This window comes from Colletotrichum truncatum, assembly GCF_014235925.2.
Source record: "Colletotrichum truncatum strain CMES1059 chromosome Unknown Contig_0002, whole genome shotgun sequence".
Taxonomy (NCBI): domain Eukaryota; kingdom Fungi; phylum Ascomycota; class Sordariomycetes; order Glomerellales; family Glomerellaceae; genus Colletotrichum; species Colletotrichum truncatum.
In genome coordinates, this window is record NW_027222399.1 from 6,309,309 (window position 1) to 6,335,296 (window position 25,988).

At 54.5% G+C, this 25,988-nt stretch overlaps 8 protein-coding genes across 8 annotated transcripts; 2 read left to right on the forward strand and 6 right to left on the reverse strand.

Annotated features, from left to right (window-relative positions):
* Positions 1 to 1,205: 1,205 nt before the first annotated feature.
* On the reverse strand, positions 1,206 to 3,897 carry CTRU02_204682 (GTPase binding protein rid1; the record flags this gene model as incomplete). The annotated part of the gene is made up of 2 exons (XM_036721157.2): positions 1,206 to 2,169; positions 2,234 to 3,897. The coding sequence occupies 2 exons, from the start codon at positions 3,895 to 3,897 to the stop codon at positions 1,206 to 1,208; spliced, it is 2,628 nt and encodes an 875-aa protein (XP_036587142.2).
* A 1,171-nt stretch (positions 3,898 to 5,068) lies between these two features.
* CTRU02_204683 (sucrase ferredoxin domain containing protein) lies at positions 5,069 to 6,174 on the reverse strand (the record flags this gene model as incomplete). Its single annotated transcript, XM_036721159.1, has 2 exons — positions 5,069 to 5,806; positions 5,857 to 6,174. 2 exons carry the CDS (start codon positions 6,172 to 6,174, stop codon positions 5,069 to 5,071), a joined length of 1,056 nt encoding a protein of 351 aa, XP_036587143.1.
* A 1,302-nt stretch (positions 6,175 to 7,476) lies between these two features.
* Positions 7,477 to 9,849, reverse strand: CTRU02_204684 (glycerol-3-phosphate O-acyltransferase; the record flags this gene model as incomplete). The annotated part of the gene is made up of 2 exons (XM_036721160.1): positions 7,477 to 9,543; positions 9,625 to 9,849. The coding sequence occupies 2 exons, from the start codon at positions 9,847 to 9,849 to the stop codon at positions 7,477 to 7,479; spliced, it is 2,292 nt and encodes a 763-aa protein (XP_036587144.1).
* Positions 9,850 to 13,500: 3,651 nt separating this feature from the next.
* On the reverse strand, positions 13,501 to 15,695 carry CTRU02_204685 (Fatty acid amide hydrolase 1; the record flags this gene model as incomplete). Its single annotated transcript, XM_036721161.1, has 4 exons — positions 13,501 to 14,615; positions 14,664 to 15,262; positions 15,316 to 15,393; positions 15,523 to 15,695. 4 exons carry the CDS (start codon positions 15,693 to 15,695, stop codon positions 13,501 to 13,503), a joined length of 1,965 nt encoding a protein of 654 aa, XP_036587145.1.
* A 2,230-nt stretch (positions 15,696 to 17,925) lies between these two features.
* Positions 17,926 to 19,698, forward strand: CTRU02_204687 (smr domain-containing protein; the record flags this gene model as incomplete). The annotated part of the gene is made up of 3 exons (XM_036721162.1): positions 17,926 to 17,955; positions 18,072 to 18,714; positions 18,770 to 19,698. The coding sequence occupies 3 exons, from the start codon at positions 17,926 to 17,928 to the stop codon at positions 19,696 to 19,698; spliced, it is 1,602 nt and encodes a 533-aa protein (XP_036587146.1).
* Positions 19,699 to 20,980: 1,282 nt separating this feature from the next.
* Positions 20,981 to 22,020, forward strand: CTRU02_204688 (uncharacterized protein; the record flags this gene model as incomplete). The annotated part of the gene is made up of 2 exons (XM_036721163.1): positions 20,981 to 21,738; positions 21,849 to 22,020. The coding sequence occupies 2 exons, from the start codon at positions 20,981 to 20,983 to the stop codon at positions 22,018 to 22,020; spliced, it is 930 nt and encodes a 309-aa protein (XP_036587147.1).
* Positions 22,021 to 22,358: 338 nt separating this feature from the next.
* On the reverse strand, positions 22,359 to 23,496 carry CTRU02_204686 (uncharacterized protein; the record flags this gene model as incomplete). The annotated part of the gene is made up of 2 exons (XM_036721164.1): positions 22,359 to 23,269; positions 23,445 to 23,496. The coding sequence occupies 2 exons, from the start codon at positions 23,494 to 23,496 to the stop codon at positions 22,359 to 22,361; spliced, it is 963 nt and encodes a 320-aa protein (XP_036587148.1).
* A 641-nt stretch (positions 23,497 to 24,137) lies between these two features.
* Positions 24,138 to 25,737, reverse strand: CTRU02_204689 (NADH-ubiquinone oxidoreductase 51 kDa subunit, mitochondrial; the record flags this gene model as incomplete). The annotated part of the gene is made up of 3 exons (XM_036721165.1): positions 24,138 to 24,310; positions 24,385 to 25,372; positions 25,465 to 25,737. 3 exons carry the CDS (start codon positions 25,735 to 25,737, stop codon positions 24,138 to 24,140), a joined length of 1,434 nt encoding a protein of 477 aa, XP_036587149.1.
* Between the last annotated feature and the right edge of the window lie 251 nt (positions 25,738 to 25,988).

Sequence of the window (25,988 nt, forward strand, 5' to 3'; positions counted from 1 at the left end):
TTTTTTTTTCCCCTCTTCCAACGTGCCCTAGCCCAAGGGACGTTTGGCCGGGGGGGTGGGAGTGGTCGTGTAGGGTTCGGTGGGTTGGAACAAAAGCCCGACAACGACCGGCTTGTTCGGCATGGCTGCCTTTCCCCGGCGGTTTCCCCTGTTTTTTTTTTTTTTTTTCAGGGTCGCAGTAAAGTAAAGTAAGGGCCCGTCATATCTCGATTTTATTTTTATTTTATCCAAAATTTGAGAGTCCATTTTCTTTGTTTTGCGTGGGGGATTACGGAGGGGGATGGAGGGGATGGAGAAGAGCCCCCCCCCCCCTCTCTCGTTTTGGGGATATCTCTTTTCTCTCTTTTACTCTCTGGGTTTTTTGTCCTGAAGCCAAATAGACTGTGTTCTGGAGATAATGTATACACACTCTCGGCACGAAATCATTTTTACCTCTCAAATCAAACATTTACCGCCATGGCATCAGTCACAAGATGAAGTCATGTTTAACAAAGATCCCATACACTCGTAAAACACACATTGAGACGTTGCAGTATAACGAACGGCGGGAAGTTTGCTTTTTCTATGTATGATAATCATCAATTCATAAACGTTGCCCTTTCGTGACGAGGCATTAGGCAGCATGGATGTGTGTAGTGGTGTGTCTGTGTGCGTGCGTGTGTGTGTATAAAAAAAAAAAAGAAAAGAAAAAAAAAGGGAACCAAAAAACGGTTTCTCCCATAAAACTTCCCAACACCCCAATGCAAAACGACACACACGACAAGGAAATAGTTAAAAAATAAAAAAGGACAGGAATCGAATAAGGAGAGAGAAGAAGAAAAGCGAAACACGGCCGAATCAATAAGACTATTAACTCCCCTCACCCCAATCTCCCAAATACCTGCAAGAAAAACGGGAAAAAAAAAAAAAAAAACAACGCAGCGTCTCGGGCTGTCCTCACTTTCATCTCCAATTTCGTGCCCTCCCATCTGACATGGAAAGGAATGGATGATGAAGGGGACATGGGCCCGTTTAAACCTGCATCGAACAATCTCGAGGTTTTACTGACACTGGAGGTGGTACCTTTCTCCCCTGTGGCTCCGTATCTGTCTGGTTCATTTTTGTTCTCTGATTTGATGTACAATAGTTTGATGTTTCGTAGGTCTTCCTTGAGGATGACATGTTAGTAATGTGCCGCGTGTCCAGTGCTGAGAAGGACGACAGTGTTATGACAGCCAGGCGTCCCTCTCTTTGACAGGTGTCCGGCCGGGCAGTCGGTCGAGACCAAAGTCCAACTTGGGAATCTCGATCCGGGGCGCCGGCTCAGCGGGCTTCTTGGCGGGGCTCTTCTTGGCGGGACTCGTGCTCCGCGATTCAGGGGGCGGGCCGTAGCGCACGTCTCGCGCGTCCCAGCCGTCTTCCGTGGCTGCGGCGACCCAGCAGCGGAGTGCCTCGTGGACGCAGCCGTAAAACTTCTCCTTGCAGAGCCGGAGGCTGCCGCCGAGGACCTTTTCCCAGCCAGAGATGCGCAGGTCGTGACGCAGCGCGTTGCGTTGTTCCGCGGTGGGCGTACACGCGATAATAGCGTTCATGAGGTCGAGGTGGGAGGCGAGGTAGTTGGTCGCGTCCCACTCGACGCCGCCGACGTAGGGCGCAGCGGGAACGGGGGGCCGCTCCGAGGGGAAGTGCCGCGTCATGTAGGCGTACGGGTCGAACGTGGTGCCGTTGGTGACGGTGCCGAGCGGCGCGCCGCCCTTGGTGGACATCTCGGACGGCAGGGCGATGACGTTGAGGTGGTGCAAAAAGATCCAAAAGACCTCCTTGGTGACGCTGACCACCTCCTTGTTCCAGACCGTGTAGGGCCGGTCCTTACGCATCTCGAGCACGAAGCCGAGCGGCCTGTCCTCCTCCTTAGGCTCTGGGTTGCGGAGGTACCGCAGCACCGTCTGGGCGCGGATGATGCGCTCTGCGGGCGGTGCCGACTCGATATATGTAAATAGCACTGATGTGACAATGTTGCGTGTAGTGAATTCGCTGGGACCCTTCTTCTCCGGGTCGAAGAGCATATGCAGGAGCTTCGGCAAGAGGTCTGTATGTATAGAGTGTAAGTATTGTAGTGCCAATGCGGTAGTGCAGAGGGCTTTTAGACAAAGCAGGTTCTCGTGGAGCAGGGCATCTTCGTGCTCCTCTCTGTTTTTTACAGTCAGTATAAATTGTTCTCATACTCGGTCAAACAGCCATCTGGCAAACGCACCTCCACTCGACCGCGAGAATGCGGTTGAGCAGTCCGACAATCTCCTCCATGCCGCCCTGCTTGATGAAATCTTCGGTCCAGGAAACGGTTTCGTTTCGCAACAGCAGACGTAGCTTGTGAAGCTTCCCGACCTCGACGAGTTCCGGCTTTTGCACCTTGCGGAGGTAGGAAACGTAATCGCCTGGCCCCTGGCCAAACTTGATCTTGGCGAGAATACCGATGCTCGTATTGGAGCCCGAGGACGTCGGCCGCTCGCTGGTCACGCTCTCTGTGGACTTGCTCCTGAAGTGGCGGCCGATCGAGGACGAATCGCCCTTGGACTTTTTCGTCGGCGAGTTTGACGACTGGTCCTTCTTTCGCGACAGCGTGAAACTCCTGCCTCTGCTGCGCTTCGACTGTTGGCCGTTCTCCTCCTTGTCGGAGCCGCCCAAGGTGACGGCGGACGTGGGTTCGTTGACGCCGTCGTTACCGGCCTGTTCTTTCGCCGCCATCTCAGCCCAGTCCTGCCGGATGAACTCCATCTTGATCGTGTCAGCGAGGTTCCTCATCTTGTAGCGCTGGTTCTCGGGGATGTTGCGCCGGTCGAGCATGGCCTCCAGATGGGTGTCGATTTCCTTGGGGTCGATGCGTCGCTCCAGCGGATCCATGGACTGCTTGGATTTTGTCGTCTTCTGGGGCCCGATGGCAGAAAAGGCTGTGAAGAGCTTCGGCCGCTGGACTTTACTAGTGATCCTCTCGGACGCGGAAGGCTCTCGTCCAGCCGGAGGCGGTCTACCGCCGCGTAAGTCCTGCGTGGACTCGTGCTTGGATATCGCGGAGGATGGATGATATGATTTGGGTCGCTGCTTCTTGGCAGCAGTCATGTCGTTTGACGAAGCCTCGCTGCCGTACCGTCCACTGCCCGCATCAAATGATGCCTTCCCACGCAGACCGTTGCTCCCTAGGTCCTGGCTGCAGAACTGGGCGTAGATGGGAGGGGCAGGTCCGCCAACGGCACTGGCAGACATGTCTGCGCTGGACGTCGAGCTCGGCGGCGTACGGTTCTCCTTGTCCTTGGCCATGCGGCGGTTCTGTTCCTCCTCCTTGTCTTTTGACGAGGTCTTGTGGAGGGAGAGGGTCGACTTGGGCCGCGAGAGGAAGCCGGCGAGGTTCGTGCTGGACTTTGTCTTCTTGGGCTTCTCGGGGGACACGTCGCGGGACTTGCGGGCCTCTTTGGCCATATTTTTGAGGGACATGGTGCTGAAGGTGGATTTTGTCGGTGAGCGTGATCGATCGCGTCGGTCGTCGTCTGGGAGCTTTCGGGGAGACCGCAGCACAGGGTCCTGTTGAGAATTTTGGTTGAGCTCGCCGAGGGCGCCACCGAAGCCTTCGGTGCGGAGGGGGGAGGGGGGAGGCGGCGGCATCATCCTGCCCTCGAGGCGGTCGTAGGCTGCTTGGATGTGCTGGGAAGAAGAAGAGGAGGAGGTCGTTGTTGTTGTCGTCGTGGTAGTAGTGATCTGGACGGATGGCGGCGAGGTGAAGAGCGCGGAGCCCTCGGACTGGTTACGCCGGTGGATGAAGCTCTTTAGGACCGACGACCTGGGGCGACGTGCACCCTCGACTCCTCCTCCTCCTCCTCCTCCTCCTCCTCCTCCATTGTTGTCCCCTTGAGCAGCGGAGCCCATTGTCGTGGAAATGGGGACTGGTTCGGGGAGGTGAGGCAGGGTTCAGCTTGTTCGGTTTTGTATGGAAAACAATGCTCCGACGGAAATGCTAGGCCAATCTTTTTTTTTCTCTAACCCTTTCCCTGGGGTTGCCGGTCTAACAGAATAACAAACGGGTGGGGAGGGGGGAAACACCAAAATAAAATAAAACACAAGGCGTAACTCCGATGCTTTTCTTTAGAGATGGGATGGAAGAACGTGCCCCGAGCAGCTAGCTATGTATCTCTTTTCTGCTCACAAACCATTGTCGGGAGGAGAGTGAAGTAGGGGGAAGTAAAAAAGAGAAGATGCCAGCTTCAGGGGGAGATGATATTTGAGGGTGGGTGGGAGCGAGATTGGCACAAAGCCAGACGTCGTCCCGTAGCGAGATTTCTGTTGTTTTGTCGATGCAATAAGAAAGGTTTCCGAGGAGGCACCACACACACAGACAGACACACATACATAAAAAGGGTAAGGAGGAGGAGGGACTTGGGGATGGGTGGTGGTCGTGTCGGTGAGCTAAACATGTGGTTGGTACTATGGGGGAGGGAGAGTCGTTTACGTGGGGATTGTTTATCCTAGCTTCGTCGTCTGGGCGACGCTGGTGGAGCGCCTCCCCGTTGGTGTGCTTACCTTATCTTATCGGCCGTGCAACGCGCCTGCACTGCATTTTGGGGTAGTTTCCTTTTTTTTTTTTTTTAATTATTTCTGGAGGTGCGGGGCGGGCCGGAGAAGTGGGGCCGCCAGACCGGAGGCGGAGGAAGATGACGAAGACACTCAAGCAGTCTTGGTTTACGACTTTTTGGATGATTTACAACAATACAAGGACGTTATCAAGACCCTGATTCTACTAAGGTCTTGGCGGCGGCTAACTAGCTTATACATGGCTTAATTAGCACCATTCTACAGTGAAAAAGTCCATGCTTGAACATTGAACAAAGAGATTCTTTTCTATTCTTTGTCTGACGCCATAATGCATTGTATCCATATCTGCCTATGTATCCATCTACACCGGCAATCTAGATTCCCATGCCAGTAAATCTAATCCACCAACGCCAGCGTCCACGGCTCTAATTCACCGCAAACATCCATAGTTCCCCCCCAGATCCTTTTTACACCCCAAAAGACAACATTCGTTCAACCCCACAGTCCACTACCAACTCATCAACCCCTTGGCACGATCGAACCCACCTCTCAACTGCTTCTCAGGCTTCACAACTTTACCCTGCAAAATCGTGTACCGCACCAGATTCTCGCAGTCCTCGGGCATGATGCGCGCAAGCCATATACACTGCGCAGCACCCACGTCCTCCGTCTCCGGGAGCGCCGTCCTGGCCTTGGGCTTAAGGTCCGCCTCGTCGACCTTTGCCCTCTCCACGTTGTCCAGGCCAAAGGCGTCCGGACGGCGGTAAACCATCACGTTGGCGCTGTACTTGTGACCGCCGACGTGGGAAATAAAGTAGATTCCCACGCCGCCGGGCCTTTCATCGTCCATGTCGCGGAAGAGGCCGAGCGGTCTGAGGTGCCTCTCGAGTTCCTTGCGCAGGAGAGGCGCGGACTGGCCGCAGCGGGCGTCGCGGGTCTTTTGCGAGCAGAGCAGGATCAGCGCGCTGTGGGGGCACGGACGGCGGGACATTGGCGGGGGGATGCTCGCGACGGTGTCTGTTGCGCCGTTTGTGGCTTCGGGGACGGTGGTCGGAAGAGCGAGGGGGGCGAGGGGGGACGTGTTTGTCGGAGACTTGTCGACGAATTCGGTTATGAGGCCCTTTACGCGGTTGGGGGTGACGTGGTCGATTATGACGAAGGCCGGGAGGAGGAGGACGGTCGTTGGTTCTGAGTAGTCGGAGGAGTGGTTGGGTGTAGGGATGTTTGAGGCAGATAGCATCAGTTTCTGTTCATGTCAGTATTTCTCTCTCGCAACAGAAAGAAGCAAAAACATACCCCATTACTAGGCGCCGCAGCCTTGCCAATAGCCTCCATGACACTCCCCTTCTCGTCCGCTACATCCCTGACCCAATCGCTCTTCCCCGTCGCGACAAGCGCGTGGGTGCTCCAAGCCTTGATGTGCCCATACAACTCATCGTCCTCGTCAATCTTGAAGCCCTTGGGGTACTTGACGTGACAGCTCTCGCAGTCGTGCTCGCAGGCGTCGCCGTCAACTTGGGGATCGGTCTTTGGGAAAAGCGACGTCGGATCAGGCTTGTCGCCGAGGGCGAGCTTCTTTGCGCCGGAGAGCAGGGATTTGAATGCGGACGCCATATCTTTTGTCTGGCCCGTTTTCACTCCACGAAATCGTTTGGGGGCGGGTTGAAAAGATGACGAGGGAAAAAAAAAAACAAGAGACAACAAAAGATCCCCCGCGAGTAATATGACAAAGTACAGACAAAGTGAGGGGCAAAAGGAGGGACAAAAGGAGGGCCAAAAGGGACAACCACTACTCTAGTGTAACCGCGCCAGGGGAAAAAAAGGGCTGGAGAAAGAAAGATCGGGGAACCGGCGAGGCGGTCGGCCCACAAACACCCCCCCGTTCGGAAACGAAATGGGCGGGAAGTGGGGTGGAGGGGGAAATGCGATAATGACGGCGCAATGATTGGGGAAGGGGCCACGGCGCTGCGACGGCTCCGGGGGCCGAGCCAATGCTGTGTCTTGCTTTTTTATGACCTGGTCAAACACGCACACACGCACAAATTACTACCCGTAAAGGTTACCTAGGCTAGTAATCAGTAATGCTAAGTGCAGTAATTGGTAAAGGCTTTTTTTGTTGGGCGGCGCAAATTCCAGCTAGTCAGTCTCCCGCGCGGCTCCTTATTAATGGACGGCGTCCCCCTCGTATCACCGAGTCCCGACTCGGACTTTTGATAAACAGATAAACAGAAAAAGGAAAATCCAGGAATAAGTGGTAAAGATCACGAAGGATTCAATTCAAAAAGTGTTACCAATGCAGATGCCGGTGTTCCGCGCCGGTAGAGGGGGCCACGCGTGCGATTTGTCTCAAATAGCGTCACCGCCAGGCGGCCCTCCCCCCCAACAGTAGCCAATGCCACTTTTACCATGTCTTGTACATATGTAAAGAAGAATGTATGTGGGCCCAAGGGAACTTTTGGAACCATTAAACGTCGGCGGAGATACTCGGCGCTCCTTTATCGCCGGGCGGTTGCATTGTCACGGAATCGGAACCGGAATCGGAATCCCAGCTTTCGTTGGAGTTGTGGTCATCCCTGGTCATCCTCCATGGGCACTTTAGTCTTATTACCATTCTCATTGTCATCTATCCACGAGACATGCCATTGGTGCTAAACACTAAACTGTGGAAAGCTCTGTTTATTCACATCAATTACTCCGTATTAAAGCTCTAACACGAACAAGCTTGGATATTCAACTCGTGCTCATTTTTGACAGCAGAAAAATGGGAATCCATACCGTACCGTCGCTGTCTATACATTTAACTCTGTCACTCACCGACCCAATCATGTCGGCCACCTTTTTAGTATTAATCGCACCCTCTTCTTCCGCTACTACACCTCCCCTTTCAAACTCAAATGGTATATGTCAAAGGTAACCTCATGTGTTCTTCTTGCGTGCCTCGTTGTACTCCTCCTCCTCGCTCTCGTCCGCCCCCAGCTCCATTCTGTGGTCGCCGCTCTTCCGCCGGCGCAGCTTCATGGCTTCGCGAATCTTTCTGCTCGCCTCGTCAAACCCGCCCGCAGAGTCCAGTGTAGTGAACCCGCTGATCGGGAAGCCGCCCGAGTTGAGCCCGCCTCCGCTGCTGCTGCTCCGACTCCTGGATCGGGAAGGCGGCCGCGTGGAGAAGATGCCCACGCCACCAATGTTGCTGTAAGACTCGTTGCGAGGGAGACCCCGGCTGGACTGTGTCGTTGCCCGCCTGGAGATGGACGGCGGCGTCGCCGCCTCGTACGCGCTGGATGCGTCGCTGTCCCGGCGGGCGGGAGGCGTACGCGGCCGGGAGTAGCCATCGCCCTTGTACGCGTCGGCCACCAGTCTCGTCTTCTCAAAGTCGGGGAACATCTCGGGTCCGAGGGTGTTAATGAGCTCCGTGACCTGGACGCTGAGCTCCGCCCGCTTCGCACGGAGCTGCTGGATGTTGTAGCTGGATGCGGGGTTCAGGCACAACACCAGAGGTCTCAGGGACTTGAAGATGTCCATACCGACCTCGCCGAACCTAAGGGCAGCGAAAGTGATACCCACCATCAGAGGCCACATGACGAGGTAAGTCGACCACCATGGCACCCACTCGGGAACGTAGCCCCAGAGGTGGTCCTTCCAGACCTTGTACGTGACAATGGCCGAGTAAAAATGGTACAGTGTCGGCGCGACGAAGATGGCAACGAGAAGCTTCCACGTAGCCATGACGTCGCGTCCCTGGATCTTGACGGTCGAAGCAGCCAGGGCCTGACGCGCCTTTCGGATGCTGATGGCCTTGGAGGCGATGAAGACGGGGGCGAAGAGGATGAGTCCCGGGAGGACACCGATAAGGAGGACCAAAAGCTTTGCGACACGGTAGAGCAGCGTGAAAATGACCTTGGGGATAGACATCTTTGCGTACTGGACCTGGTGGTCGCGGAGGTTGACGTAGCGCAGCTGCTTGTTGTACTCCTTGACGGCCTTGATGACGTCGACAATGCGCGCGTCGTCCTTGTAGCGCTCGTATCCCATGGCCAGCCTTCGGTTGAGCTCGACAACAACAGGCAGCGGCAGCTTCTTTCCGGTAGGGTTGTAGAGGCGTCGGGCGGCCTGGAGCATCATAAGGGTGTCGTAGTCGGGGGTGGAAACGGTTACGGAGCTCAATGCCTGGTAGACGGTGTCGAGGAGCTGGCCGATGGCCTCTCTTCTCTGATTGTTCTTGTACATCTCGACCAGGTGCGGGGGGACCTCGAACGGCGGGCCGAATTCGACGACGGCGCGGCTACGGAACTTGTGCGCGTGGAAGTAGTTCATGCCAACGGGCACAATCTTGAGACCACAATCAGGAGACTCAGCGAGGGCACCGAGAGCCATAATAGCAACACCAGCCTTGAGGGGGAGAAGCTCGGTTCGGTCGTGGCTACCACCCTCGGGGAAGATGCCGACACAGCCTCCTGACCTAAGACGGTCGAAGACGGCCTCGTACACCTTGGTCTGGTCAATGTGGGGGGCGAGCTTGTACTTGGTTCCCTGGAAGCCCTCCTTGCGACCCTTGATGTTCTTGTTGGTGAAGTTTCCATTCTCGTCAATGTCGTCGCGGCCGGTCAGCTGCTCCAGCGGGACCTTGCCCTTGAAAGGACGCTTGATGCGGATTTCCTCGGGACCAATAATCTGAGCAATGTCGACGCTGGCGCCGGTCTGCTTCTTGACAGACGGCAGGAACAGCATACCACTAACCTCACCCTCGCCCTGGCCGAACTTGGTGCCGACACCACGGATCAGTGTAGGGTCGTTGATGGGGTCGGGGAGGTAGATGACACCGGAGCCGGGCTTGGCGGCATCCTGGGCGCGGCCGACGGGAACAGAGCCGACTTGGCGCGAACCCCAGCCGATGAATCCATGGACAGACTTCTGGGCGATAAGCAGGGAAACTCGGCGACCGGCTTCGTGGCGGAGGGTGCGCTGTAGGATCAGAGCATCGACGAACTGGGGGAAGCGAAAATGAGTTAGCATGTGATTGAGGATAAAAAAAACTGGGGCAGAAAGACAAGGGATGGAGATACGAACCTGGTTGGCGTGAGGTGCGGCGACGAAGAGGACGGGGCCAGTTTTGGGGACCTTCCAGGAGCCGCGGGGATGGACTTCGCGGAAGAAGAGGTCGACGAGAACACCCAAAACCCAAAGGAAGAGATCATACTTCCAGTTGACCATGGGATAGAGCTCCTTTGGCGGGGTGGGGTTCGACTGGTGCTGGGGCGGCGCCGCAGCGGCCGTGCCGGCGTGATCGGGCATGGCCGGCGATATGGTAGACGTCTGTGTGTATATGTATGGTATGTAGGTATGTAGGTATGCCAAAGAAGGAGAGAGAAGTGGTGCGATAGTGCCCTCGTTGCGCCGAATGATTCGGTCCAAGAATTGCGCCACTCCTTTAGGCTCTCATTCTCGGTGGTGCGGGAACCTTCGGATAGCTTCTGACAGCAAAGCGGGATAAGTTTGACTTGGAGCCGGCCGGGTTCGTAGATGGAAAGACGGCGGGAAGAAGAACGAACGAAAGACGATGGCGGCGGCGAGAGCCTGTTAAGGAGGAGAAGTAGTCGTAGGATGCGGCAGAAAGAAAGCCGACTGATGGTGCTGTCGTTGTATTTTTTGCGACAGACCCCAAGTATAACAGGAGAAAGACGGAAGAGAGGTGATGGGGAAAAAATAAAAAAAAGAAAGACTGACAAAAAGGCAGGTTTCCCCAAATTTCGGGGAGGGATGTGGCCTTCTAGCGATCAAGACCCAGGGAATGCGCCGATCAAATTGGGCGAGGTCCCCCTGAAGCCCAATTGGCTAGGTAGACAGTAAAAGCCCGCTATATATTCCACACTGGAGAAAGGCCCCCCTTTGCTACCCCTGCTGGAGGGCTGCTGGAGGGCTGCTGGAGGGCTGCTGGAGGGCTGCTGGAGGGGGAGGCCTACTACCCCCCCAGACGCCCCTCTTTCTCTAACCGTCGACTTGCTGCTAATGGGGGTGGCTGTGAGTTTCTTGTCTCTTCGCTGTATTTCCGTTTGGTTCCCTTTCTGAGACAAGACCTCGCGTGTTTTTACAGGTATTTTCTCATTTCTTTTTTTATGACTATTTCTTTTACTATGTGTATTCTTCATTCATACACCGCTCAGGGACAAAACAATAAACAATGCCGAGTCGAGATCCATTGAGCCACACACTCACACACTCAAAACTGGTGGTTGAAGAACCATCCCCGGATCGTCCCATCAACATTGGACAATGCGGGGAAGCCACCTACGTACACTAATACATAAAATTGAAAGGGATTCATAAACTAAAGCCAAAATGAGAGTAAAAATATTAAAAATAAAAATAAAAATGATTCATGAACAATCCGGAGAAAGCTTCCCCTAGCTCAACTCAGCTCAACCCAGTCCAGCCAAGTCCGGGGTGATGAACGCCAACTTCCAACGCCATTGCCACATCGGACGAGAGGAACACCCCCCCGTATAACCACGTCTACTAGTATGGCGAAACATCTGCAGCTGCAGCACATCAAGCACATCAAGGAAGAGACGAGACGAATTGGAGAAGCCAAAACCAAACTCCTAGCACTACTAGCACCACTAAACCACTCCGTACCTTTACCCCTCATTCTCAACCGTTACCTCTTACTTTGCATTTTGTTGGGACGTCGCAGACTCGACCTGGATCTCGGGATGTATGCCTATTCAACAACCACTTCTGTAAATTAACCACCTGTCTTGTGTCCCATTATATCCCGCATGCGACGCCCCCCAAAAGACAGACAGATAACAAGAAAGAGAGAAAATAAAATAAAAATAAAAAAGCATTCCTTCTTCCCGTCCCATCCCGATCCTGCTCGCATGCCGCTGGATCATCTTCTGCCCTGTCTGGAAACGGCCCGGGTCCTGATTGGCCGGGGATGCCCGTTTTCTGTCGCTGCCATTGTCTCCTGCTGGTGCATTTGCAGCTCGCTAGGCCCTGCGCTTCCACCTGTGCAGAATTTACGCCGCGAGGTCATTAGTACGTCAGACTCGTGCCAGGGCCGAGAGCAGTGGTGGCTTGGGGCTGGACTTGGCATCTGCTGGTGAGGCGGGTCTTATTCGCTCGTTGATCAAGATGGGTAAGCAGGAGCCGGTGAGGTCTTGTGCCGGCGATATGCCTGGCGAATAGTTGCCAAGTATCATGTCATTGTGGATGGTAGTAAGGCGGCGTAGTGTGTATAAGACCAGACATAGCTGCCATGAATTGTTGACTGGCTTTATATGTGACGTAGCATACAGGTGTATTATGAGACAGCAGTCAGTTGTTTCTAATACATTACAGCCCGGAATGGCAGCAGCCAGCTGTCAGCCATGATCTGGCCGTTGTCTACGATACAGAAACCTCTTGGTTGCAGTCATCTTCCGCGACCATGATTGACTACAGGAACATCTACAGTGTTTAGCAGAGAGGCTCGAGAGAACCGCAATATCTGCGGCAGAGTTGCCATCTGTGTACATCTGCATATTCACAGCCTCGGGCAAAGCGGAGTTGAGCACTCTTCGGCCCTTGTGCGTCTCGGCTATTTTAGCTGGACTCCATCAACCGTAGAATCTACTCCGATGACAGCCAACTGACGTGTCGATGACTGAAGAGTGCAGCCGTCGTAGAACAGCACACAATTAAATGGCTCTGTCGGCTCAGAATGGGTCTGCTAGCTGGTGTAATCGACTTCTTAGGGTTTTGTTGGAAGAACAAAAATGTTACTTCAACTTGAAGCGTTTATTTTAACGAAAGTTACAAAAATGACGATAAAAATATCATCTTGAAGAATGATGATGGCCAAGGGTAGAATAATCCATACATGATAATAAACTCACATATCTCACGCGAACCAAATCAATGATATGTGGTATATGGCACCGTGGTATTCTGTCCCCAAATAACAAGCCAAGCCGCCTCCCCCGGTCCCGCCCCGGTCCCGGCCCCGATCAACAAGTGGGGCAAGAGCGGACACCGCGCCGACAGTAGCAAACATACGATGACCCTGCGCCTATGCCAACCATCATAGAATACATCTTGAAGACCTCGCGAAGTACTCCTCCTTGAAAAAGCGAAAAATCACATCCATCCAGCACTACCAACATCAGCTTAACAAAGCGAAGCTGGCCTCATGCACGAACTCTTACCACCCGGACACAACCCGTCGAAGCCGAGATACCCGCAAAAACATCACGGCATTGCATTTCTCAAAATCCCAAACCATCGCATAATCGCTTTCACATGGTCACCGTCACATCTTCCCCCATCAAACCCCCGCCGCCCGTGCCCCGAAACCCCCTCTCCCTCAACAGCACGGTCAGTCGATGCATGACCGGGCCCGGACAACATCCCATCTGTCCTCCCTCCCCCCCAACCACTCGGCGCGCAAGCACGGAGGAGCACCAGCCCGGCTTCAACAAAGTTCTCTGCACATCTCACGCCATTCATATATCAGACCGACATACTTTTTTATCCTTCCGCCAAAAAGCCAATAATCAAGATGCCCCGGATCCCACGGCGTGCCCGAGCTGTGTCCATGCCCACCGCATCCAGCTCCCCCGGCCTAGCCAACGAAAAGAAAAAAAGTCATGCCGCCTGGCCAGTTTACCCCTCCCCGCCAGTTTCCTCACGTTGCTTAATGCATTGATCTGCGCAGGGAGCGTGGCGCCGCCCAGCAAACAAGCAAGCAAAAAAAAAAAAAAAACATCGCAAGGGACCATCCTTGCTGGAAATTGACAACGAATCGCCCCCTCAAAAAGGGGTCCAAGTGGGCCGTTTCCTTTACACTGCACACGTAGACACACAAGCATGAGAAAGCTCCGCATAATGCGACAGGGAAAAAGGATGTTTGGATATGGATATCTCAGAAATCGACCACAAAAAAAGACACTAAAAAACAAGCTTCTAAATGTCTATCAACACAGCCTCCCCGCCCTTCGCCATCTCGTCCTTGGCCCGCTGGATGACGTCGACCCAAATCGGCGGTCTGCAGCGCTCCTTCGCAAACGCCTCCTCTGCGTCCAGACCGAACTCGAGGAGGCTGTGCTCGTCCGTCCACTCGCCCATGCCCATCAACCCAATGGGGATCTTGCCCACCGTGTCGGGCCCGGCTTCGGTTCCACCGCCGGGCTGGTCATGCGGTACGACGTAGCCTGCGGGGACTGTGACGCCAGGGAGACCGCAGAAATTGCCCATCCAGACATACTCCATTGAGCGAATGGTCCTGTCGCCGTCGCTTACGCCGTGCGAAAGTTCGCCCTCAGACATGATGGGCCACCCGGCGCAGGATGTCGTGGGGGTTACGATAATCATGCCCGGGTAGGCGCGCCAGAGGTGTGCGAGGTGCTGCATGAGCAGGCCGCGGAGCTTCTGCGCGAGGAGATAGTCCACGGCTGACGTGACGCGACCGATCGCCAGGAGAATGCGGTTGCCGGGGGTGAGGTTCTTCGTTTCCGGGAGAAGTGCCGCGGCATCCGTAAGTACCGTCATTGCGTGCGCCGACTGGCCTTCCACAAGGAAAGGGATGTCGATGGGGACCGTGGTGTAGCCGTGGTTTGTAACCAGACGGGCAATCATGGAGCGGCACATGCGCTGGATGGCGGGGTCGGCCTGAGCGAACCATGCTTCCGGGATGCCCAAAATCTTGCCGCGCTTCTCGCTGGGAGAGAGGAGGAACGGGGAGGCCTGGATGAAGCTGGAGTCCGGGTGCGGCGCGCCAATGGTCTCGAAGCAGGTCGCAAGGGATTCGATATCTGCGGCAATGGGGCCGTTGACAGCGCAGCTGTTGCTGTGGTTCGGGCACGGGTGGAAGGAGATGCGGCCGTGGGTAGGTTTTAGGCCGTAGACGCCGCAGAGAGACGAGGGGATGCGGATGCTGCCACCGCCGTCGCTACCGAGAGCCATGGGCACGAGACCGGCGGCGACGGCGTAACCCGCGCCTGAGGAGGAGCCACCGGTGTAGTAGCCACGGTTGTAGGGGTTGCGGGGTGTTCCGTAAATGGGGTTGTTTCCGGTTGTGTCTGCGTTGTTAATTTTGATAATGCAATGTTTGTGTACTGGAAGCTTACCTAGTCCGAATTCGTGCATAGAGAGCTTGCCTAGGATGACGGCGCCTGCCTCTTCGAGCTTCTTCACGCACCAGCTGTTGATGGATTGCCCCGGTTCTGTCACGGTGGTGTAGTCGTTCCTCGATCCGAGGCAGGTCCGGTAGCCGTCCATCTCGTACTCGTCCTTAACGGCAGTCGGCACACCATCGAGGGGCCCCAATGGACGTCCCTCCTTGTACCGCCGCGTAGACGCCTCGGCAGCTGCCAGGACCATCGAGACTTTTGTGTCGAACCAGGCGATGGAGTGCTCACCCGGCGGAGAGGTATCGCGGCGGATCAGGGGTAGGATGGCGCGGGCCACGGCCAAAGGCGTGACCTCACCGGACAGGTACATGGCATGGTAGTCGGCGACGGAGTAGTATTTGAAAGGGCGAGGCTTCGATTTAACAGCGCTCTCGCGGTGAAGGACGGCCGGGTCCTTGGCTTCATCCACAGGGAAGGGAAGAACGGTTGGGTCGTAGCGAGGCTCGGCGTCCTCGATGTGCTTGCGGATCTTGCGTACGCTGCCGAAGCCTGCATTGCTCCAGATGAAGCAGCGGAGGAACCAGAAACATTCCATGCTGCCAAAAATTAGTGGATTGATAAGCTGGTTGAATTGTCAAAAAGAACTCACAGCCATGCCGCTATCACCAGAACCCAGCCCTTAAGAGGCGGATTGTTTCGCCGATCATTCTTGTAGGGAATTGGTGGTCTATGAGAGTTTGTCAGCTTAACGCATTGCAAGATTCATGAACAGTGGGCGTGTGCATCGTGGACGAACGCCTGGTCAAGAGGCGTGGAAGTTTAATAAGACGAAACGAAACGAAAGGGAGCGGCTTACCCAGCCTGTGGAACAGGGTAGTTAATGAATTTCTTTCGAGTTTCAGAGCTCATGACGGACCGTCGATGGACGGGGTTCGACGGTGGCTCGAATCCGGTTCGGGTCCCGTTTTCAGGTAAATGTTGGGTTTCGAGGTCGGCTTCAAGGCGCGCAGATGCCGTCGTCGACGGCATGTTCTCTAACTTGTTGAAAGGCTCAAGGCTGAGGCCAGAGCAAGGAGGGTAGGGCGGGCGACTGAGACAAGGTTATATACCTAGTCAAGCTCTTGCGTCGAGCTTGGGTCGGGAGGAGGGAATAAAAGGAAAAAAAAAAAAAAAAAAAAAAACTAAGGTTGATGCGTCTCGCGCTGGGATGCAGACGCCGGGACCTCCCTCGTATGAGGACACCAGGCTCAACCATGCAGCAGGCCTGCGCCCAGGCCGTGTGATGCTCGCCACGAATCAACGAGGGGCGAGTAGAGAGGAGTCTATCAAACGGGCGAGGTCCGTCTGAATTCTAGAGACCTGAACGTAATGGGGTGGCCAGATGGGAGAGAAGAGAGAGGTTGAAGAGCGGTGGAATAAGGTTGGCTCCAGCCTGGTGTTCAGTTCGTCGGTCGGTTCGGCCAGCAGATATTGCTAAAGAGAGTCTGTTGAACATGCGACCTCTCTAAAAGCGAGGTTAAAACACAGCCTGATTCTGAAAGATGGGACAACGGATGAGAAGATCTGGCCGCGTCAGTTCTGGGGTTTTGATGGTTGTCGTCGGGATCCTCGGCCGGCCGTGTCGGTTCATCCCTGTTCTTGCACATGCAGCCTTGCCTTATCCTGTCCCTACTTCGTAGTAATAGCCTCCGGGGTTGGATGGGAATGAGTGAGCCACTGAGCCTCTATCCGTATTAGGACGATTATGTACTCAACTCATGCAAGGGGGATGGAGTTAAGGTGAGATGGTCTGGCGGAGGAGATAATGAGCTTGTTCGAGTTTGGCTTTCCCGCTGACGAATGCTAGCTATAGGCAATGTCTCGCCGGCGTGGACTCCCGCCCCATCATCTCGCAGCAGGTTTTTTTATTGTCTTTACATCCGGTGACTTGGCTTCCTGCAGGTCAAAAGATCGGACCTACCACGTCGTAAGAGGGACAATAGAGACGTGGGAGGCGCTGTGAGAGGTGTCTTTGTCGCCCCGGTGGGCAGTGAAACGAGCATGGAGCATCGCATCGCATTGGCAGCGGACCAAGTAGGCGCTAGCGTACGGCATTGTGATGGGGACTTCCCTGCCGTAAGTATACCTAGAAATAGAGCCTGATCGCCGGTGATGGGGACTGTTTGGATCGGTGTCCTAGTCATACCCATTTCTGCATTTGTTTTTTTTTTTTTTTTGGGAATGCCACTGATCCAATAGTCAGTCTAGACCTTGGTAGCTGGGTATATGGTATAATGGTGTACGTACTGATTAGGTACATTCATTATGCAGGCTTAACCGGAGCGGCAGTGAAGGAAAGAGACACCTCACAATGCGTCTCCGGAAAGGGAACCCGCGGACGCTAGAGAAGTCCCATAAAAGTGGAGACTCTGACGTCGTACCGCGGTACGTGGACAATACATTTGCTCCGAGAAGGTGTCGCTGTCGAAGGATATTCGCGGCTCGGTAATTGGATAGAAATGTTTCGGCAGCCACAACGCCACAACAGAAAGGAACCCCACTTTGACTCTGTTACACCAGCCATAATTCAGCCACAGATCACCCGATTCAATCTTCATGCACGTGCCACCGATGACCTCAGCCACTGGGCTTTCCTCCTGTCTCTCTGTCTCTGTTTGAACACCGTAACGTCTTTTTTCCCTTTGGTCTTTTTAGGGCGGCGACCAACTGTGACACGAGTGACGGCGTATGACCCATCCTTCTGGAACCATCAGAGTCATTGACTTTTTTTTTTTTTGTTCCTTCATAAGCATAATTCAGGATTCTGGAATATGCATACCGACTTCAACGACCGCCCATGATTCATCAACCTTTCCCTAGAGCACAACTCTGGTTGTTTTAGTACCATAGATTTCTCTATTTTCGACCCCTCTTCTGTCCAGCAGAGAGACGAAGAAAAAAAAGAAAAGCCCCGCAGTGCGTCATTCACGATCGCATCACTATCACCACATCGACACTTGTCTCCAGGTGCTTGATCCGCAAAGCAAAGTTCTGCGTGCACTATACGTTCATCAGTGCTTTTTCAGCCTTGCCACGTTTATACATCGTCATCTTGGCCGTCTCTTATTGACTTTGACCGGCCTCAACCCTGGTTGTAGTTGCGACCAGACCCATCAGCGAAACATCTCTGGCAATTTTCTTCTTCTTTGCAGCATGACTAGTGTGCCCCTCTGGTTTATCTCACGACAATACCTCGAACCCTGAAACCTGATTCTGACCAATGGCATCTTCGAAACTTGAAGACTTATTGGTGAGTATTTGCTTTCTTGGCTTGCTGGGCGCGTTCCGATGGTCGTGTCGCAAATGACACCATCCCACTCCAACTGGAAACAGTCGAACCTTGTAGCATGACTAACAACATTCCAGGGCGAGTTTCCTCTCTTGGACTCCACACTCGTTATCGCCATCGCCAGTGAAGTCAACCTGGATGATGCTGCCCAACTTGACACTGTCAAGGGCACCCTGCACAGCCTTGCTCAGAATGTCCTGGCTGAGGAAGCAACTGGCTTCAATGCCAGCGGCGTTCCTGATGTCGTTGGCTCCAACGACGTTGCCTCCGATGCGAAGGACAGCTCGACCAACGTATCTGATGGCTTTCACCTGAGGGATTCCGATTCCTCAGGGACCAGGTTCACGAGTCCCCCGCCCCCAGAGGAACCTGAGTATGATGTTCCGCGCATCAAGACTTTTGATGGTGATTCGGACCAGGAGAAGCTATCTCAGCTCCAGGCCATGTTTTCGGACTTGAAATCTCATGACATCAGCTTTGCTCTTAAGAAAGCCCAGGGTGATTTTCAAGTGGCTCTGGAGACCCTGCTGAACCTACAATATCTCGAGTCCATCGGCGAAAGGCCAAAGGGTGTCGATGGCTTCTTCCAGCCGGAGCATCTATCAAAGACATCCGGCAAGAAGAAGGGCAAAGGAAAGAAAAGGAAAGATCTGTCCACCGCCTTGTCCTCAAGCTCAAGTAGCGTTCATGAAGGCTCTGGTGGGATCGAAGACCACGAGAGTAAGTGGTTGCTTGGCGACCTTGACCCTCCGACCAGCAAGCTGATGCAATGCAGGAACCGAGAAGATCCTCTTCATTGTAGAAAAGCTTGCCTTGCCGTTTGATGAAGTATCTGACGTCTTTGACTCCCTCAGGGGATCTGTGGAACGCACCATTGTCGAGTTTTTGGAACGCTACATTAAGCAAGGCGTCGTGGTCGAGGCCAGCGGTGGCGACCATGGGAAGCAGCATGTACAGGAATTGAAGAAGCAGTATCGGCACGTACCCGAAGAGCTCTTGTCTCCCTTAGTTGAAGTTACTGCGGGTGACCACCACTGGACCGAAGAAGTCGCCGCCTTGCTCAACCGCTACTTTGGCAAGTTGCCAGCTAGGAGGCTCGACATCGACTACAGACTCGCTCCATTGGCAAACGAAGAGGTAGATGGCTCCTCTGAAAGCTGGCAGAGGGCGGCGTCACCGAAGATGTCAGTCAACCCTACTGGCAGGTCTATCAACAGCCCCACCTTGGCACCACGCACTTACAAACAAGCCATGGATACTGCTGGTGTCTATCGCGAAGCTAGCACTCATTCGTTTAGTACAGCTGGTCAAGTATACAAGAAAGGGCACTTGTACAGACAGGCAGCAGGATTCTTTGCTGAGCGTGGCCGCGAAGAGGCACGCAGCTTTGCAAAGGCCAAGAGTGAAGCTGCTGACATACAGGTGGCTAGCACTAGCAACAGGAACGCAATCGATCTCCACGGCATACAAGTGGCAGACGGTGTTCGTATTGCAAGAGAACGCACCTGGGACTGGTGGAACAACCTAGGCGAGTATCGCTCGAGGAAGGCGCAAGAAGGCTTCACGATTGTTACGGGCCGGGGCCTCCACAGTGCCGGAGGAGTCTCGAGACTGAGACAGGGTGTTATCGCCGCCCTGATCAACGACGGTTGGAAAGTTTCGGTCGAGACTGGGAGCTACCGGGTAACCGGTCGACGCTCATAGGCGGCGAGGAGCCGTTCGTGTGCGTGTTGAAGAAGTGAGCAGCGGACAGCAATGCAATGCTTGCGTCAGCTCTGGTCGTATCGAAGCACCCGAAAACTTTTGGGGCCAGGCAGCAGCATTAATTGCCCTGAAACGTGCATAACTATCGGCAGAAGCCGTCCGCGAGGTTGGACGAAGAGGTGTTGGCGCAGAGTAGATGGCAGCAATTGTTTGGTTATGACGAGATGATTTGGGACAGCATGAGCAAAGATACCACTCGGCGATTTTCGAAGCAAGCTTGATGACATCCACTGGAGCGATGTACTTCTGTTTAGGTGGATATTATGTTTCGGGATTAGGAGCTGTTTTTTTTTTTTTCTTCATGTTCAAGCCGTGAAGAATGCGAGGATATAGAAGCGAAACTTGGTTCTAGTTTTCATCTCTGCTGCTTGGAAGCAGTAATGTCTACATTTCTGATGATATCAAGTCTTACGAATGTCCGGGGGGATCTCTAGATCTTCACATATTCAGCCTTTACAATCTACAGTATTGATTCCTTTGGGAGTTACAGATGACTTTCAACGAGGCTGAGCAGCAACGGACGCGAACGTTCTTAAACGTTTCCGCAACGCCCACGGACAAGGCGGAGCACAAGATGATGGAACTTTGGCCGTCGATCACTTTACACACATCATGATGCAAAAACCTAATTGTTTGCTGTCAACCACACCACTCGCTTCCACCATCTCCCATAGCGACGTGCTCTCAATCCCCGCAAACAGAAAAGACGAGGGGGATGCGCCGCGCCGCCGCCAGTCTCCGCACCGCACCAACAAGCCAATGACCATCCATGCTAGTCGCGACAGGGGTTTCAATCTGGATCAGGGGTGATATCCTCCAGGCACCGAGATTCCGCACAACATCACTGGACGGCCAACACCTCTAAACGATTTTTGGCATACCGTAGCCGGGCGCATCCGTGGCTCTCAGTCTCCATGTTTCGGCAGGGAGTTGAGGTAGGAGACGGCATAGTGAAGCAGTCAATCCGGAAAGGGAAGTGGGTTGTTATGGTTCAGCTTTTGGAGAGGGAGGGGGGTGGGTGTTGAATGGATTGGACTGGGCGAAGCGGCGTAGGGTACCCCCCCCTATTGCTCCAACGGGAGGGGGTGGACTGGACTGTTACTGTTTTACCACGACTTTTTTCTCCCTCTTCACGAAACAAGCCTGTTCCGTGAAATGGGGGTGAGCAATCGTATAAATCAAGTCGACCTCCTCGGTTGACCCAAAGTGACGCCCTCTCTCGATGCTTGTCTCGTTAGAAGCAAAGCCCTGCCCAGCTTACCAGGACGCGCCACCCACACTCGACATATACCACGAGCTCTCCTCGACAAAGTTCCTGGGGACTTTGAGAACAATGACCTCGCCCGTTGCTTACTCCCCGGTCCCGGCCCCGGCCACGCCGGTCGTCGAGAGCACATCGGCGGCACAACCCAAGCCGCTGAACCCGGGGGTATACCGCCCTGCCTCGCTGTCTCACCACTCCATCTCGTCTAACGACGGGTCGTCTCCGCGCGTCGTTGCCAAATTCATCGTCAACACCGTTGCCGTAATCCGCCTCCTGGCCATAGGCTTCTCCATCGCGCTGGTGGTTCTGCTCTTCAGCGACTACACGAATCACAACCCCGGCGTCGGGTTCTTCATATTCCTGATGTTCGCCCAGCTATCCTGGCAGGCCTTTGCGCTGCTCATGCAAGGCAGCCATCGACGGAGGAGGAGTGAGCCAAAGAAGGATCTGACCCTAGACCTCGGCTGCGTCAAGTGCATCTTCGCGGGCCGGAGACGCGACAACCAAGATGGCGGAGATGGCGACGCGCTGCTCGGCTGGGTCCCGGGCGATGCGGGCAAGAGACTTAGCCGGAGTGGTTTGATTTACACCGCGTCCGACCTGTTATTTGCCGTGCTCATGTTTACTCTCGCCATGATCTCGGGAACCGACCCTTGGGCTTTGTTTTGGCAGCAGTCCTTGGCGAGGGCGGTTAGTGCTTTGGCGGGTGTCCTTACGTGAGTATTCCCTCTTTTTTTTTTTTTTTTCCTTTCTTCTTTGCCCCCGTGTTGTCTCGGGGTGAGGGGGGATGTTATGGGGTGTAGTATATGCTGACTGTGTGGAATAGTGGTCTTGAGATTATTATTGCGGTCGCGCAGCAGTTTACTATTCTCAAGAGGGCCAAGATCCATGTGTCCTATGATGAAGAGGAGGAGGATGATATCGCTTCCCCCAAGTACCGCATCCGTCTCCCGCAGACCCCTGACAGAGCGCACCCTGCCATGTCTGTTGCCGCGTGAGGCTGTTCTTGTGTGGAGATAATACAGGTTCGCCCGAGGAGCCCCCCAAAGGGGCGTGCTGATCTTGGACCATTTTCCGTGAATGAATCAATGTGAACGAAGTTCGGGACCTATTGTATACATAACGTTTAACCACCATATCATGAACGCCGGAAAATTGATCGACAGCAGTGAGGGCAAGTGGATTCAGCGGGCGGTTGTACGAGGATATGAGTTTTCATCATTGGCATCGCGCAGGGCGTTACACCCAAGTTCGTTCGTCTATAGTTCTATCTTTAAGGATTCAGTAAAGATATTTCAAACCATTCCCATCCCGTCTATGTGTTTTCCCCCAGTCTCTACATGCCACCTCTCCTCGCCGCAACGACAGCGCCGCAGCGTTCCCAGATATCCTTGCTCGTCATCAAGGTCGTGATGAACATGGCGACGCCCACCGCGCCGGGACTAATATCAATCCACCCCAGAATCACACCGGGAATCAGACAGTCTAGCGAGTCGGAAATGACCTTGCGGCCTAGGGTCTTTACCGTGACGGCGACCTGGCCCCGCCACCTCTTCCTCTCCTCGCGCCTCTTGACGACGATCGCCCTCAACCGCGCGCGCTCGGCCTCCCAGTCCGGCTTCTCCTTCTCCTCCCCAGCTTCCCCCGCGCCGTTCTTCTCACTGGCGTCAGTTTCTTCAGAAGACTTCTCCCCCTCACCATCCTTCTTCTTCTCGGGCCCTTCACCCGTGCCGTACCCGGCCCCATGCTGCGGAACAGGCGCATACGCAAACGCCTTCAGCATGCGCACGAGGTTCCCCACGATCCCGCAGAACAGGGCGAGAAACCAGAACCGCTGCGCCTCGACGTTGAGAGCCTTGGTCCGCTCAGCTCCGAAGAACTCGATCTGCGGGACGTTGAGGAGGTCAGGCAGCGTGACGGACTCGAGGCCGCCGTACAGGCCCAGGAGCGTGAATTTGAGTATCTCGAGCCATGTCTCCACCCCGACGACGCCTGAACTCTTCTTGCCCGGCGTGGATGAAGGTGAAGGGTGCGAGATGGAGGAGTAGAGGTTGTACGACGTGCCGAAGGAGTTGAGGAACCAGAAGAAGCGGATGAAGCGGCGGGTCAGGTTCAGGTGTCCGCGGACGGGACCCAGCGCTTCGAGGATGGGCTCGGGGGCCAGGACGATGAGTGTGAGGAGGGATGGGATGGCGGAGAGAATCGCCGTTAGGGCTTGTAGGCCGCGGAGGATGCGTTCGAGGCCGGCTGGGGTTTGTTAGTTTTTTGGATTCATTTATTATTGTGTTTTTTTTTATTTTATTTTTTCTGAGTGAGATGTCCTCATGTCTCATGAGAGCCGGAGATGAGATTCAATCGCGGGAATCATGCAACTCAGAATTCATCGAAACATTTGCTTCGATATAAGAAATTCAAAACTCACCGCTATCCGAGCCGAAAGCGACAAACTGGTCATATTTGAAAGAAGTCATCATGAAAAAAGGATGCCGCGGACAGGCAAGAAAGAGCAATATACACAGTCGCAATCTCACAACAAATTGATACCTCCCGGGTATCAACCTTTTCCCTCGTTGAAATTGTAAAGGATGCTATGTACGTTGGGGACTCGAAGGAGCGGACGTTGTTGATGAACAACAAAGAAGTCCCCGCCGTGGTCGGAGGGTCTTTGGACCGGGTTGAGCCGAGTTTGAGGTTGTGCGGTGTCCGGATCTGTGGACCGAGAGGAGGGGGGGATCCTAGTCCAGCGCTGAGAAATCCAATCGTCCTATTGGATGGACGGTGGTCTCTTTGGCTGTTTCTTTAGCTTAACGCCGAACAGGGAGAGACTTGAAGAATGCCCTGATGCAATGGACAGTGAACGTCGTGGCATGCATCCCGATAGCCCGTATGCACTCACATAGGCCAATTCCACCATATCTGATGAAGCGTTGCCGCAGGATTCAAACAGAGCAAACAGAGGAAACATATTTTTAACAAATTGAAATCACATTGCTGATAGAGTACAAACCAGGGTGCTGAACAAAGGAACTCCGGCGCGTTCGGGCTCTATCACAATGTACTACTAATATATACAAGCCTTCAGCGCGAGTCTACAATCATGCGAAACCCTAGCCTTTTACTGTCCCGGCGCAATCAACTTGCCCTTAGCCCGGGCATCGGGCTCCCAGCCGCCGGCCAGCGCATTGGCGCCGCCGTTCTGCTGGGCGTATTCCTCCATCCTCTTCTCGAGCTCGGGACGGAAATGTCTGATAAGACCCTGAAGGGGCCAGGCGAAAGCCTCGCCGAGAGCTGTAGACGCAACAACGTTAGTTCCCAAATGTCATCTATAATGTCAAATATCCAGGTACTAGAATTAAACATACCGCAAATGGTGTGGCCCTCGACCTGCTTGGTAAGCTCCTGGAGCATGTCAATCTCGCGTGGCCGGCCGCGGCCCTGCTCGAAGCGCTTCATGATCTGGTCGGTCCACTTGCTACCCTCTCTGCAGGGCGTGCACTGACCGCAAGACTCGTGGGCGTAGAAGTGGGAGAGACGGCTGATGGCGCGGACAACGTCGGTGCTCTTGTCCATGACAATGACGGCCGCAGTACCGAGACCGGACTGGCTGTCCTTGAGAGCGTCAAAGTCCATGAGCTGGTTGTCGCAGACGGATTTGGGAAGAATGGGGGTGGAAGAACCACCGGGGATGACGGCGAGAAGGTTGTCCCAGCCGCCGCGGACACCACCGCAGTGCTTGTCGATGAGCTCGCGCAGGGGTATCGACATCTCCTCTTCGACGGTGACGGGGTTGTTGACGTGACCCGAAATGCAGAAGAGCTTGGTGCCCTGGTTACGCTCGCGGCCGAATCCGGCAAACCAGTTGCCACCACGTCTGCAGATGGTCGGGGCGACGGCAATAGTCTCGACGTTGGCGACGGTGGAAGGGCAGCCGAAGAGACCGACGGCGGCGGGGAAAGGAGGCTTAAGACGAGGCTTTCCGGGCTTGCCCTCGAGGGACTCGATCAAGGAAGTCTCCTCTCCGCAGACGTAGGCACCGGCACCACGGTGGATAAAGACATCGAAGTCGTAGCCGGAGCCGCAGGCGTTCTTGCCAATAAGGCCGTCCTGGTAGGCCTCGTTGATGGCGTTCTGGAGAACGGCGGCCTCGTGGACGAATTCTCCACGGATATAGATGTAGGCGGCGGTGGCGTTCATGGCTCGGCCGGCGACGAGGCATCCCTCGATGAGCTTGTGGGGGTCCTTTCGCATGATCTCGCGGTCCTTGCACGTTCCGGGCTCACCCTCATCGGCGTTGACGACCAGGTATCTCGGCTTGTTGTCCTTGTCCCAATCCTTGAAGTTCATGAATGACTGGTTATCAATGTCAGTGATACTGTGCCCAATTCCCTTCCCTTGATTGCCGCGGCAAATAATTCGCAAAATCCAAGTGGTGGCGACCTTACCCATTTCAATCCTGAAGGGAAACCGGCACCTCCGCGTCCTCTCAGACCGGAGGCCTTGACCTCGCTGATGATCCAATCGTGACCCTTGAGAATGATCTCCTTGGTCTTGTGCCAATCGCCCATCTTCTTCGCCGAGGCCAGGGTCGGGGGCAACCGGCCGTAGAGATTCTGGAAAATACGGTCCTGGTCCTTGAGGCCGCCATAGGTTCGTACTGTCGCGAAGTTTCGGGCGGCCTGCGCGGCCTGCGCGGGCAACCGCTTCGGAGTAGCCATCGTGGGCGTTGAGAGCGGAGGGGGGTGGGTGGATGTGGAGGGTGTTCGGTCGGAGGAATTCGTCGTCGTGGGAAGCGAAGCTCTGCTGGGCCAGGTCGATGATGCTTATTTCCTGTTGGCGTTGATTGGCCAATGCGGGTCGTTTAGTCAGCATGAGCATCACGTGACTACTCGGGATGCATTAATCGGGGTTATGCACCGGGGGAAGCTCAAGGAGGAACATCGATCTATGCCCCACGATTACAACTTGT